The sequence below is a fragment of the Phascolarctos cinereus genome, unplaced genomic scaffold (assembly GCF_003287225.1).
Source record: "Phascolarctos cinereus isolate Bilbo 61053 unplaced genomic scaffold, phaCin_HiC Scaffold_2;HRSCAF=192, whole genome shotgun sequence".
Lineage (NCBI taxonomy): Eukaryota > Metazoa > Chordata > Mammalia > Diprotodontia > Phascolarctidae > Phascolarctos > Phascolarctos cinereus.
The window spans coordinates 147,865,427-147,879,787 of NW_027555625.1; the positions used below are offsets into that span (position 1 = coordinate 147,865,427).

Consider the following 14,361-nt stretch of genomic DNA (forward strand, 5'->3'; position numbering starts at 1 on the left):
ATCCACAAATGAATATCTGTACAACTGCTTAAAGGGAACTCTGCCTCTATTCGGATTTTCCTAAGAGTATGCATCAAGACCTTCAGCAAGCATATTTCCTTGTTTGGGGTTTCAATTACTGTTGAACACTTAAAGTTGCATCAAGGAATTTTATATAACTGTGGCATATGTTAGAACGACACTACTGAAGAACACTTAAGAATGTGTCTTGCTTTACAGCGTTAAATCCCTTTTTGTAATCAATGATAAACATAGTGGGATATTGTAGACTCTAAAACTCCAAGTCAGTTGTGGGACCATTAATGTGTGTCTGTTGCAGAATTGTCTGCAAAAGTTCCTTTCTTATGCTTTGGTCAAGTATACCTTTCATACATGCATAAACTATTCCCCAAATTCTTAGGTATAAAAAAGTACTTAAAAGTACTTTTAAAAAAGTATTTAAAAGGGCTTCTGCAATCTTGGTCACTTTTCTCCTCTTTATTCTTTTGGGGAATGATTTTTAAAAAGTGATTGCTAAGTGCCTTTAAAATTCTGCCCTTCAGAATTACTCAAACAATTCACTTCATACTTACTCGCTATAGCTAAGAGAAGAGGGTATATTCAACTTATAAGCAACAACTAAGTTTGAGATGTTTAGGCAATATTTATTTGCCAAGAATGAGTACTGTGTTGCATAATGTAGAAAACAGTGCTTGCAAGGTATAGTGCTTAACTAAAGCAGATTTAGAAATCTGATAAACTACCTGTACTTTTGATGCAATATTTCTGCAGGTTCCGCCTGGTGTTGAATTCCTTTTTGAAAAACAGCACTGGCATGTTGTAGATCTCCTTGGATTTCAAGGTTCTGAGCCCAAGCTAAATACAGAGCTGATGACCTGATACCAATTCCTTGGCTGTGTATATAGTCATAAAATTGATGAGGTTCACTGTTAAATTCAGCCTAGTTTAGAAAGCAAAAGAAGACATTACCTTCAGATGTTTCACAGTAACACAGCAATTTCTATGTCAGGTTAAACCCAGGGCTCTATTTTGCCTGATATTGTTGCCAGAGACCCTAAATACTATGTTGTAGAAGGGCATAGTTGACCTTTAATGGCAACCTTAAAAGTTAAATATGCCTTAGCAGCCACTTCTGGTCCTATGATCCATAAATCCGTATTAAGTCTTTAGTCTGTTTATAATTCTTCCTTATACTAAAAATAAGAGAAGTCTCACAAGTTTATTTCCTGTTGCGTGAAGTAGCACTTCAATTTGTCCTAAAATTTCCTGTCAGATTTCAAAAGTTTCTTGTTCAGTCCCAGTATCCTGGGATTTGGTAAACAAGGGTATTCATTACTAATACATTATTAATACATTTATTATTTCATTCATATACATTTCAAAATATTACAAAATTCTGATCATGTCTCTGATTAGCCTTTGCCATTCTAAAATCAAGAGTCTGAATTGTTTCACTTTGACTTCTTAGACAGGCTCCTTTATCCACTGATTTAATTTTAGTTGTCCTATTCCTGACATACCACTTTTTTAATTTCACAACGAAAAAGCCCATTAAGCCCTCTGCCCATCTTCTTCCCAGGGTCTTGGGTACTGAAAATTTTGACTTAACTATTTGTAGATTTTGGTCTTATCTCACCTTCTAATCCACCCCATATCTTTCCTAAGTTAGTCATTGATTTTTAACTGACTCTGATATTCTTAATGAAATCTATATTCAGACACCTTTTCCCCACCAACAGTGCAGTTTCTTTTCCCATTCAACTTCTCATCTCTACTAAAAGTCTTTCTTTGATTTAATGAGTTTTATTCAGTAATTACAATATTCTCTATTGCTATGCACAACTAAGAGAAAGACTGGAGACTAAAATAAAAAGTCCTCTTATTAAAAATAAACTTTAGGGGCAGCTAGGTGGCAGCAGTAGATAGAGCACTGGTCCTGGAGTCAGGAGGACTTGAGTTCAAATCTCACCTCTGACACATAACACTTTGTAGCTGTGTGACTCTGGGCAAGTCACTTAACCCCAACTGCCTCACCAAAACAAAACAAAAAACCCAAACTTCAGAATTTTAGGCATTATAATTAAATATCTTGACACACTTGTTTCAATAACACTCTAAAAACATACTCACAAATTTTACACAGCAATTAATGAACCTTGGATCACTGTGGTACCTCTTCTTATCCAAAAATGTCTTGACTAATCGTTCTAAGAGTGTTGACAAAAATTCTGTATTTTGAGCAAAATTCTCTTCTGCCCACTGGACATATCTGGAATAAGAATATTAGAAAAATGTTTAAGGTTGATGTTTGTTTCTTTTTAGAAGGTAAAAGTAAACTGAATACTAACCTTTCCCACAGGTCAAGTGGATCATCTCCCCTGTAGCTTTGTACATGAGCTTCAAACATTCTTGGGAAAAAAATGATGAAAACAAGGTATTACTGTGGGAAAGTGAACGCAAAAAAGTGTGTGCTGATTTTGTGTAGTATTTATTACTTATGTAACTTGAAATGCAAGTTTAAAAATTAGGCCAAAGTACAATTAATTTAAAACGTTTAAAGATGGTATTCAGTGAGAAAGTATTGATTTGAAATTAAAATGTTGAGTCTGACAATCTGTGCCTTAATTCAGGTTTGTACTCCAGGAAAAAATCAAAATGATGCCTTTTTTCTGCTTTGGTCCCCATCCCACCCCATCCCCACCTCCTAATATTCTAGCTATTTTTTCTTTTGATATGAAAAATATGAATATATATATATATATATATTATATATATAATATATGTATATGTATATGTAGATGTAGATGTCAATCAACTGGCAACTTCCATGGAAAACCTTCTTAAAATTATTATACTCCAAGGTGGAGTATGAGATGTTGTACAAAAGAGGAGTCTAAAGTACTATGAGAAATTTAAGGAAAACTACTTTCAAATGAGGATAGGGATGGCAGTGAAAGTAGAAAACATCAGGAAAAATTGATACCAGACCCTTAAAGAGATTTCCATAGGTGGAAGGAAAAAGAACCTATTCCAAGTACGTGGGAAAGGAAGAACAAAAGTGAAAACTAGGACAACATGAGAAAAGGTGTAGCTGTGTTTGGCTCAAACAGACCACAGGGAGGGAAATAGTGTGAGAAGGATGGAAAGGAATACTGGAGTCAAACTACGTAGGGTCTTGGAGTATGACTGAAATTTGGAAGTGAACCCCAGAAGCCAAAGAGTCTTTGCTTGAAGATCTCTAGTGAAGGGAAAAGCCACTGCTTTGTGAGGCAGCCCATTTAATTTCTGAATAGCTCTGCTAGCATTATATTAGACCAAAATTTGTTTCTTTGCAACTTTCATTTGCTCTACCCTCTGAGCTAAGGCAGTCCAAGTTTAATCTTTCTTCCACATGACAGCCTTTCAAATTCTTGAAGACAGCTATCTTTCCTATAAGCCTTCTGTTTTCCAGGCTACACACCCTCAGTTCCTTCAACAGATCCTCCTGTGGCAAGAACTGCAAGCAACCATCAGCATCTTAGACACTTTGCAATTTATCAATGTGCTTTCTAAAATGGCCTGCCCAGAATGAAAAATATTCCAGATGTGATCTGACCATGACAAAGAACAGTGGTGTTATCACTTCCCTCATGCTGGACACAACAGCATCCATATGGTACTTTAAGGTTTGCAAAATCCTTTATATGTGGGTATTGCATTTGGTCCTCCCCACAACCCAGGAGATCCGAGCCACTCTTGTCCCCAAGGGTGTGGCCCAAGATTACCTATCTGGTAAGAGCTCGCACCCTTAGGTTTTCCTGCCTCCAAGTCCAGTGACTAGACTTACTGTTCTAGCCACCCTTCTCTGTAGCTAAAAGAGCCTTGGTTTTCTTGGCTGCCATGTGACTCATGGTGACTCATAATGAGCTTGTAGCCTACAGAAGCCCCCAAGCTTTTTCAAATCTACTGCTATTTAGTCAACCTGGAGGTATATCTTTTTGAATTAAAACTCACTCCCTATTCTCCCACACTTCATCTGTATTCCAGCCAAACCATTATTCAATATTCCTTGAATATACCCTCCTTATATTTTTTGTGGCAGCAAAATCCTAGAATGGGGTTCCCTGATTGGGTAATGGCTGAAAAATTGTGTATGTGGATGTAATAAAAAATTATTGTATAGTAAGGGATAATAAACAGCAGGAATCTGATAAATGACAGTCATAATAATAGCTAGTATTTATGTAGCTCATTCTTGAAATCTATGATCTCATCTGATCATCATAACCCTGGGATGTGGGTGCTATTCATTATTCCTGTTTTACAGATAAGGAAACTGGGGCAGAGAGATTAATGACCAAGATCACGTAGTACACTATGTGACTCTAAGTCTGACATACTCTATAGTAACCACCTTGCTGTCTCTAATAAACATGTTGATAAGGTAAAACACGGGAAAACTTGTATACACTGCGGCAGAGTAAGGAGAATGATATATATATGATGACAATAATGTAAATAAAACATTAACTAACAGGAGCAAGAATATGGAATAACTAACATAACTAGTCTTGGGCCTGGAGAACAGATTAATGACCAACTATTCTCCCTAGAGAGATAGAGACCTATGTAGGCCGAACAATCTTATTGCTGTACTGATTAGTTTTATTTAACTGCTTACAAAGGAGAATTCATAAGGTAGGGGGCATGAGAAAGCCTGGGGGCAAAAGAGGGCCTTTATATTGGTAAATTACTCATATTAAAAAAAAAGGTATTGAGGGGGCGGAGCCAAGATGGCAGCTCTCCCCCAAACCCCTCCAAATACTCATAAAAAATGGCTCTAAACAAATTCTGAAGCAGCAGAACCCACAAAAAGACAGAGTGAAACAAATTTCCAGCCCAAGACAACCTGGATGATTGATCAGAAAGGTGTATCGGGCCGGGCTGGGCGCGCAGCGCGGTGTGGGCATGCAGGCCACAGCAAACCTGGAGCGGCCCTCAGAGGACTGAATCGCGGGCAGCTGTGCCAGTTTCCAGACTCCTCAATCCACGAATGCCAAAGACAACTTAGAAGGTCAGTGGGAAAAGTCTATTTCTGTCGGTGGTCAGAGAGGAAGGCGGGGTCTTAGCTCCAATCCCCAAGAGCATGGCTGGGGGTGGGGGTGGGGGGCAGTTGGGTAGCTGCTTCCCGAGCTTCTAGCCCACAGACTGAGGGGGAATCCAGTGGCTGATCAGAGAGGGACTGCAGGGATCTCTTTGCCAGTGCTGAGGCAGGAATCTCTTGCTTTGCCCTGTTGGATCTGGGTCACAGTTCTGGGCGGCAGTGCTGGGGTGAGGAGGAGCTCTGGCATGGTGGAGCTTGTAGTGGCTGTGGAGAGGAACCCCTCCTCACAGTTACGGACAGAAAGGAATACTTGTGGTCACAGGCCAGGAAAGGAGTAAACACCTCGCCCCTTATCATACCACCTTGGAAGAACTGAAAATTTACAGGTCCCTACAAGTATCTCTGAAAACAGCTGTACAAACCCCTGAAGCTTGGGACAGTACATTCTGTACATTGGAAGAAGACTCTTACCTTAAAAAAGAGTTTAAAACTCAAGTAATTGGCTGGGATCATGAGCAAGCAGCGCAAAAAGAGTCAGACTATATTATCTTACTTTGGTGAAAAAGAAGATCAAAACATACAACCAGAAGAAGACAACAAAGTCAAAGCTCCTACATCCAAAGCCTCCAAGAAAAATATGAATCCGTCCCAGGCCTTGGAAGAGCTCAAAAGGGATTTTGAGAAGCAAGCAAGGGAAGTAGAGGAAAAACTAGGAAGAGAAATGAGAGTGATGCAAGAAAATCATGAAAAACAAGTCAACAGCTTACTAAAGGAGACCCAAAAAAATACTGAAGAAAATAACACCTTAAAAAACAGCCTAACCCAAATGGCAAAAGAGGTCCAAAAAGCCAATGAGGAGAAAAATGCCCTAAAAAGAAAAATTGGCCAAATGGAAAAGGAAGTCCAAAAGATTACTGAAGAAAATACTTCCTTAAAAATTAGAATAGAGCAATCGGAAGGCAGTGACTTTATGAGAAATCAAGACACGGTAAAACAAATCCAAAAGAATGAAAAATTAGAAAACAATGTGAAATATCTCATTGGAAAAACAACTGACCTGGAAAATAGATCCAGGAGAGAGAATTTAAAAATTATTGGACTATCTGAAAGCCATGATTAAAAAAAGAGCCTAGACATCATCTTTCAAGAAATTATCAAGGAAAACTGCCCTGAGGGCAAAATAGAAATGGAAAGAATCCACAGATCTCCTGAAAGAGATCCCCAAAGGAAAACTCCTAGGAATAAAACAGCCAAATTCCAGAGTTCCCAGGTCAAGGAGAAAATATTACAAGCTGCCAGAAGGAAACAATTCAAGTACTGTGGAAACACAATCAGGATAACACAAGATTTAGCAGCTTCTACATTAAAGGACCACAGGGCATGGAATATAATATTCCAGAGGGCAAAGGAGATAGGATTACAACCAAGAATCACCTACCCAGCAAAACTGAGTATAATCCTTCAGGGGAAAAAATGGTCATTCAGTGAAATAGAGGACTTTCAAGCATTCCTGATTAAAAGACCAGAGCTAAACAGAAAATTTGACTTTCAAATACAGGACTCCAGTGGAACATGAAGAGGTAAACAGGAAAGAGAAATCATAAGAGACTTATTAAGATTGAACTGTTTACATTCCTGCATGGAAAAAATGATATTTGTAACTCATGAGAACTTTGTCAGTATTAGGGTAGTTGAAGGAAAAAAATTGTATGTATGTATATAGATAGATAGATAGAGGGCACAGGGTGAGTTGAAGATTAAGGGGTCATATCTGGAGAATAAAATTAAGGGATGAGAGAGGATGATACTCAGAGAAGAAAGGGAGAGGTAGAATGGGGTAAATTATCTCACAAAAAAAAACAGAAAAGAAAAGTCTCTCACAGTGGAGGGGAAACAGGGGAAGGTGAGAGGGAATGAGGGAATCTTATTCTCATAGGATTTGGCTTAAGGAGAGAATAACATACACATTCAATTGGGTATGGAAATCTGTCTTACCCTACAAGAAAATAGGGAGAGAAGGGGACAAGAGAGCAGGGGGTGATAGAGAGGAGGGCAGATTGGGAAAGAGGGTAATCAGAAGCAAATACTTCTGAGGAGGGACAGGGTCAAAAGAAAGAATAGAATAAATGGGAGGGCAGGATAGGATTAAGGGAAATAGAGTTAGTTTTTCACAACATGTCTACTAAGGAAGTGTTTTGCATAACTGCACATGTACAACCTATATTGAGTTGCTTGCCTTTTCAATGAGGGTGGGTGGGAAGGGAGGAAGGGAGAAAATTTGGAACTCAAAGTTTTAAAAACACATGTTTAAAAAAAATGTTTTCACATGCAACTGGGAAATAAGAAATACAGGAAATGGGGTACAGAAGTCTATCCTGCCCTACAGGAAAATAGAAGGGGAAGGGGATAAGAGAAGGGAGGGGGGAGAGATAGAAGAGAAGGCAGACCAGGGGAAGGGGTATTCAGAATGCATGCCATCTTGGGGTGGGGGAGGGGTGAGAAATTTGGAACTCAAAAACTTGTGGAAGTGAATATTGAAAACTAAAAATAAATAAATTTATATTTTAAAAAAAAGGTATCATCAAAACTATTTTTAATGACCTAATAGTTTCCATGCTGCCACACCTTTGCTTCCTTTGATGGAGTGCTTGTACTTGGACCCCAGTTTCTCCCTAGTCTCAGAAACACTGTCTCTGACCATTTCTCCCCAGCCCAAGGACACTGTGCCTAACCCAGGAGTGGGCCCCAGCAAGACCCTTATCTCTCTCCCTGGTGCAGCTACACAAAGCAGGGTGAGAGAGTGCTGGGCTGCTCAGGCCCCAGCCCTAAGATCATGTCTCTGGAAGCCTCCCAATTCCTTAGTAAGCTCCTGTCTTGTGAGAAAACTTTCCCTTGTTGAAGAGCATTCTCTAATCAGGACAGAGAGAGAGGGGTGTCTTGTCTGGTCCAAGGAGTTTTGTCCCTGGCTGGCCCAGGGACTATTTTCTCCTGCCAGATTCCCAAGATACATGCCTCTGACATCTCCCTCCCTGTCCGGTATACTCCCTACACTTTCCCATCCATAGTTTCCAAAGACACCTGGACCTTTAGATTACCTAATCCGTATCCCTGGCATTCCTTTCCCATGCCCTTTTCCATATAAACCCTAGCTCCATCCTCAGTCTCTCACGGGTTCCTTAAGAATCCTTGCCACTGAAAAGCATAACAATAAACTTTTTGCCAACTTGACTTACAGAATGCTTGAGTCTGTGAATTCATTCCAGACAACCCTGTCCTGTACTCCAGTCTTTGAGGGGTCTCAACCTCTCAGACTGCAACACTTTCACTTAGGAACATCCTACCCTAATATCTCATCTAAATCTTCAATTTTGAGAGTCCACAATTCCATAGCACCTTCATAAAATCATCCCAGATATCCCTTCCTATCTGATGTAACTACTCTAAATCCTCAAGCATGTCTTAGCTCTCTTATGGCAACCTATTTGATTCCATAGTTATTTATATTCACATAAAATTATAAAAATAGAACAGACCTCACATATCAACTAGTTAATGGCAGAGCTGGACCTAGAATCTAGCCAAGCCAGGATACTGCCTAGTATCCCCTTTTTCACAAGTAGAAAACCAATTCCTTGAGGTTAGGGCCTATGCCTTCCTCATCTTTGTATTCCCTTCCCGGAGTTTAGCATAAAGAAGGCACTGAATAAACATTTAATTTTAGAGCTAGAAGGAATCTTGAGATGATCTAGTCTCTACACTTCATCCTCCCTCCCCTTTTTTAAGGCATTGCTATCACTACAAATTGTTCCTTCTATTATCCCCACTATCTTCAATCTCTCCCCACCTACTGACCACTTCTTTACTCCCTACAAATATCTCCATGACTCCCCCATGCTTAAACTTTTACTTGCTTTGTCCCTCCCTAGGACCTGTCCTATCACATCTCTCTTCCCTTTTGTATCTTTTATATACCTTGAGCAGGCCAACTACAATCAGTGTCTATACTGTCTTTTCTCTCTCTCACTCTCTTCTTAACTCTGCTTTTAACTTCATCATTTAACCGAAGCTGTCTTTTCCAAAATTACCAATGATCTCTCAATTGTGGAGTCTAATGGCCTTTCTCCAATCCTCATCCTTCCTGACTTTTCTGCAACTTCGGACACCCTTTTCCTTGATACTCACTTCCTACTATGTTTTCATGAAACTGCTCTCTCACGGTTTTCCTACTACCTGACTGCTCATTCTAGGTCTGCTTTGCTGGATATTCATCTATGTCATGCCCCCTACTGAAGCTCTGTCCTGGGCCCTTTTCTCTTCTCCAATTATCCTATTTTACTTGGTGTTTTTATCAGCTGTCATGGATTCAATTATCATCTCTATGCAGATCATTTTCAGATCTGTAATACAGCTCTAACCTCTAGCTAGGTGGCCCAGTGGATAGTGTCCCAGGCCTGGAGTCAGGAAAACTTAAGTTCAAATATCACCTCAGTCACTTGTTAGCTGTGTGATCCTGCACAAGTCACTTAACCCTGTTTCCCTCAGTTTCCTCATCTGTTAAATGAGCTGGAGAAGGGGATGGCCAACCACTCCAGTATCTTTGCCAGGCAAACCCCAAATGGGGTAACGAAGAGTAACATACAACTGAAAAACCAACAAACCTCTCCTGATCTCCAGTTCCACGTCTCCAACTGCTTACTGGATATCTTTTACCCGGTGTCCCATAAGACATCTTAAATTCAAGGTGGTCAAAACTGAACTCATTTCCCCCTCCTCAATTCCACCCTCCCAACTTCCCTATTACTGTAGAGAGCTCTACCATGTCCTCAGTCACCCAGGCTCCCAATTTAAGTGTTATGCTTGACTCTACCCATCTCCACATGTTATCAGTTGCCAAGTTCTATTGATTCTACGTTCACAACACCTCTTGTATATGTTCCCTTCTCTACTCTGTCACTGCCACCCCTGATATAGACCTTCCTCATCCCCTCACACCTGAACTATTTTAATAGCCTACTGTTTAGTCTTCCTGCCTCAACTTTCTCTCCACTCCAGTCCATCTCTAGTCAGCTTGTCAAACTGATCCTCCTAAAGCCTAGGTCTGAACACATCTCCCCCTCTATCCATTAAACTCCATTGGATCCTTATTGCCTCCAGCAAACATAAGATCTTATTTGGCTTGTAAAATTCTTCATGACCTAGCCCCTTCCTACCTTTCTTGGCTTTTAAAACCTTAATCCCCTCAATATACCCTACAAACCAGTGATTCTGGCCTCCGTGCTGTTCCTCGAACAAGACACTCCACTTCTGGACTCCTGGCATTTCCATTCTGCACGAAGCTTTTAACAGTCCTCCTTAACTTTAGTTCTGTTCCTCTGAAATTAACCCCAATTTCATATATTTATATATTTATCTATATATCTATTTATATCTATACACAGATACACATATAAATATCACTGAAGAAAATGCTCTCATAGTTTAGCCCAACACTCTGCATCGTTTCATACACATCTTGTATGATTTCTCCAAATCTATCTCTTTTGCCATTTCTTGCAGTGTATCAACATTCCATTCATTCTTATACCTTCTCTCCTGATATTGCCACTATCCCCATTCCTTGCCACACAGACCTCATCACTTCATGTCAGACTTTTGAAATGGACTGCTGGTTGATCTTTCTGGCACAAGTTTCTCCCTACTCCAGTCTATCCTCCACTCTGCCATCGGAGTGATCTTTCTTTTAAAGCACCCCCATGACCATGTCTACTCCCTCTTAACAAACTCCAGTGGATCTTTATTACCTTCAAGGTCAAATATAAAATCCTCTCTTTGGTGTTCAAAATCCTTCATAATTGGTCCTACTAACCTTTCCAGTCTACTTATAGCTCACATTCCCTCCACACATACTCTGTGATCTAAAGACAACCGGCCTACTTGCTATTCTATCCCTTGCACACTCCACCTCCAGATTCCAGGCATTCACTGGCTGTCTCACATGCCTGCAATGTATCTTCATCTCTGCCTCCTGGTTTCTCTAGCTTCCTTCAAATTCCAACTAAACTCTCACCTTTTACTAGGAGCCTTTCCCAAAGCTCCTTAGTTCTAGTGGCTTCCCTTCCTTGATTATTTCCAATTTATCTTGTTTGTACATTGTCTCCCCCATTAGCGGCTCTAATGAGCTCTATCCGAGCTCCTTGAGAGCAAAGACTGCCTTTGCTTTTCTTTGCTGCTTAGCACAGCACCTAGCCACATAGTAGGTGCTTAATAAATATGGATTGAATGACTGATAAGACTATCATATTCATTCATTTAGTCAACATTAAGTCTTTTACTATGTGCAGTGCCCGGTGTCAGGATCTGGGGATGATAAATCCTGGCCCCTGCTCTCAAAGAATTTTCATATCAAAAAGACAGATAAAGCTGGTGTTAACTGCTACTCTTTTCCCATAATTTTAATGACAACTGAATGTATTTAAGGAGCAACACTGGACAAAATAAATTACTACACCACCTGACAGCTCTCTGGTCCTCAGTTTACTCATCTGTAAAAAGAGAGGGAATGGACTAAAATGATCTTTAAAGGACCTTTCTGCCTTTAAATCCTATATGCCTGTAAGAGTATCAGGTTCCCTTTATGGTCTAGCCTTGTTAGTCTCCTAAGTAATAGTGCCATTGAAAATGTCGTAGCAGCAGCATCATTGGCATTATTATTATTATTACTGTTAGCAGCAGCATTATTATCATCATTAGCACTGGCACTAATATTGTTATTAGCGGCAGCTGCCAGTGGACCAAAGATTTGCCACAACAGACCTGGGAAGTGGCCCTGCAAAGGCATCAGGCCAGCCAGGCGGGGTAGGGGTACCCAGCCCAGCACGTCGAGCTGGAAAGGATGGCCACGAATCACAGCTCGGAAGGAAGTGGGGAGACCCCCCATGCTCACCCCAGCGCCCCAGTAAAGTTCCCAACCCTTTTCACCACGGAACGACTTCGGGGACGGAGAGGAGAGGAGAAGGCGGTGCTGCGGCCATTGACAACAACAAAGGTTCGGTCCCTAGACTCGACTGCCCCCCACCTCACTCCCCTCGCGGCTCCGCCAGGCCCGGTCCTCGGCTGTTAGAGGACATAGCCTCTTGTGAACTTAGAGGACCTGGGTTCGAATCCAGATCCTGTCATTTGCTCCCTGTACGAAACTGGACGAGCCGCTTCACCTCGCTGGGCTTCAGTCTCCTCATCTGTAAAATGGGGCCTTCCAGCTCTTAATCCTAGGAACGAAACCCACCCGTTCTCCCATCGTTCAACTTAGTATCCCCACCACCACCACCACCCCTGCCTCCAACCAGGGACTCACAGCAAGGCACGTTTTGGGTCGTCCATGGCCTCCCAAAGTGAACATACACATATATATATGTATATATATATATATATTATATATACACACACACACACACAGAAGTTCCGAGAGCAGCCACCACCGGCCGGATTCAAATCTCCCGCGCAGGCGCAGCCCGCACCCCGAGCGTTCCCAGAGTAACGCGGTCATTGGCTGCTCGCCGAAATTGCATCTAGCCAATCAGGAGCGCAGTTGCTGGGAGGCGCTCCTTCCTCCTTCCTCAGCCTTGGCCAGTCCCGGGCATTGGGCCCATGCTGGTGCGCCTGCGTGCAGCGCCTCTGGGGGGCGTTTTGTGGGTGAGGCTGGGAAGTGAAGTTCTTTTTCTTTTCAGGCATAGTTAGGGCTCTCGGGGGCTCGCAGGTTTAGACCTGGAAGGCACTTCGGGGGGCCAAGTAGTCCGATCCCCAATTTTACAGAGGAGAGAACTGAGGCCTAGAGAGCTTTTTAAGGGACTTTTCCAAGGTCCCCGGCAGATTCATCATTTGAACCCACTCCCTCTGATGTGGTTGCAGAGCCGTGGCTTTTTCCCCTGGTTCACGCTTGCTGGGCGGGAGTGGGGCCAGTGCTGGGAGGCAATGGTTGTGTTACAGACCCTCCCCCCCCCGCCCCTTATTTTGCACCAGAGGAAGCTGAAGGCAAAAGAGAGAGGAAATGACTTATCCCGGGACCCTAAGCCAATCTGGAGTGAAGAGGGGTGGGGGAGAGGAAAGGAGAAAGGCTAGAACGTGTTTGAATTGCAGTTTAGAGGCCTACAAAATGATAGTAATCTAATGGGGGGAAAAATTGCTGCCCCTGACCTTTATTTTGTTGGGATTGTTGGGCACTAGAAATAGGTGATAGAAAATAATAATCGAGATCGAGATAACAGTCACAGGATTTGGAGCTTGGAAGGTACTTTAGAAATCTCGTTCACCTCCCCTTTTTTTTTGAGGAGGGAAAAACGAGGCCCGGAGACTTGCTAATTAATGAAGCCAGGGTTCAAACCTACGTCTTCAAATTCAAAAACTAGGCTGGTGTAAATATCTGGGAATGGGGAGAGGGGAGAACTGTATAGTCTCTTCCTGAATTTGTATATTAAAATACATTAACTAGAGATGTGTACTAATAAGTGGGAAATAAAAAGAATGTAGTATAATGCATGTTAAGGGTCCTCAAGCTTTGGAGATGAGGCAATTGATAGAAAGGTTGGGGTGAAAAAGAAGCCTGTGTAGGTGATAGTGAAGGTTAAACATCAGAACCTACTAGATCAGTTGCTTAATATTTGTATTTATCAGCTATGGTATTTGTTACTGTTTGCTTCTAGCAAACCGTGTTGGCCTTTGGCCTGTTAAGCCCCATATGTTGAACTAGATTCAGGTTTTGAGTCCTGAAAGTCCAGTTTCAGTGCTGTGATATGGACTGTTAAAAATATCAGCCTACGTATAGCTTGTCTGTACATATTTGCTTGTTGACTCCACCACTAGATTGTGAGTTCCTTGAAGAGAGATTATGTTTTGCCCCAGGATTTAGCATGCTACCTGGCATATAGTAGGCACTTAATAAATGCTTAAATGTCTGACTGTTGACTGGGCTGCCCCCATCTGTACTCACTGTGTGTCTCAACCACTGCTTCAGAGTTACACCCATAATACATCAGGAAAGCCACAGCTTGCTGACCTGTTTAGACTCTTGAGTTTTATTGCTGCAGATCTGGTTCTTGCCACATCTGATTGTTTGCTGAAACACTGACTTAATATTTTTTCTAAGAGGAACAGTTTTACAACAGCAGATGAGTAGTTTGGATTGACAAATTTCAGCCTAGAAGATACACTTCTCCCTGCAGCCTGAAATGAACTTCAAGAACTAGAGAGAAGGTGGTATTCTTCTCAGAGATGTTCTCTCCTTT

The 14,361-nt window shown here is 41.5% G+C and overlaps 1 protein-coding gene across 1 annotated transcript in view; it reads right to left on the reverse strand.

The window, feature by feature from the left end:
• The window catches only part of BUB1 (BUB1 mitotic checkpoint serine/threonine kinase), a 53,087-nt gene extending 40,562 nt beyond the window's left edge, over positions 1-12,525 (reverse strand). The window contains exons 1-4 of the mRNA XM_020987948.2: positions 12,435-12,525; positions 2,349-2,408; positions 2,131-2,269; positions 744-940 (exon numbers count right to left, since the gene is read on the reverse strand). Coding sequence (XP_020843607.1) covers positions 744-940; positions 2,131-2,269; positions 2,349-2,408; positions 12,435-12,460 — 422 coding nt within the window. The 5' untranslated portion in view covers positions 12,461-12,525. The remainder of the gene's footprint in view (positions 1-743; positions 941-2,130; positions 2,270-2,348; positions 2,409-12,434) is intronic.
• Between the last annotated feature and the right edge of the window lie 1,836 nt (positions 12,526-14,361).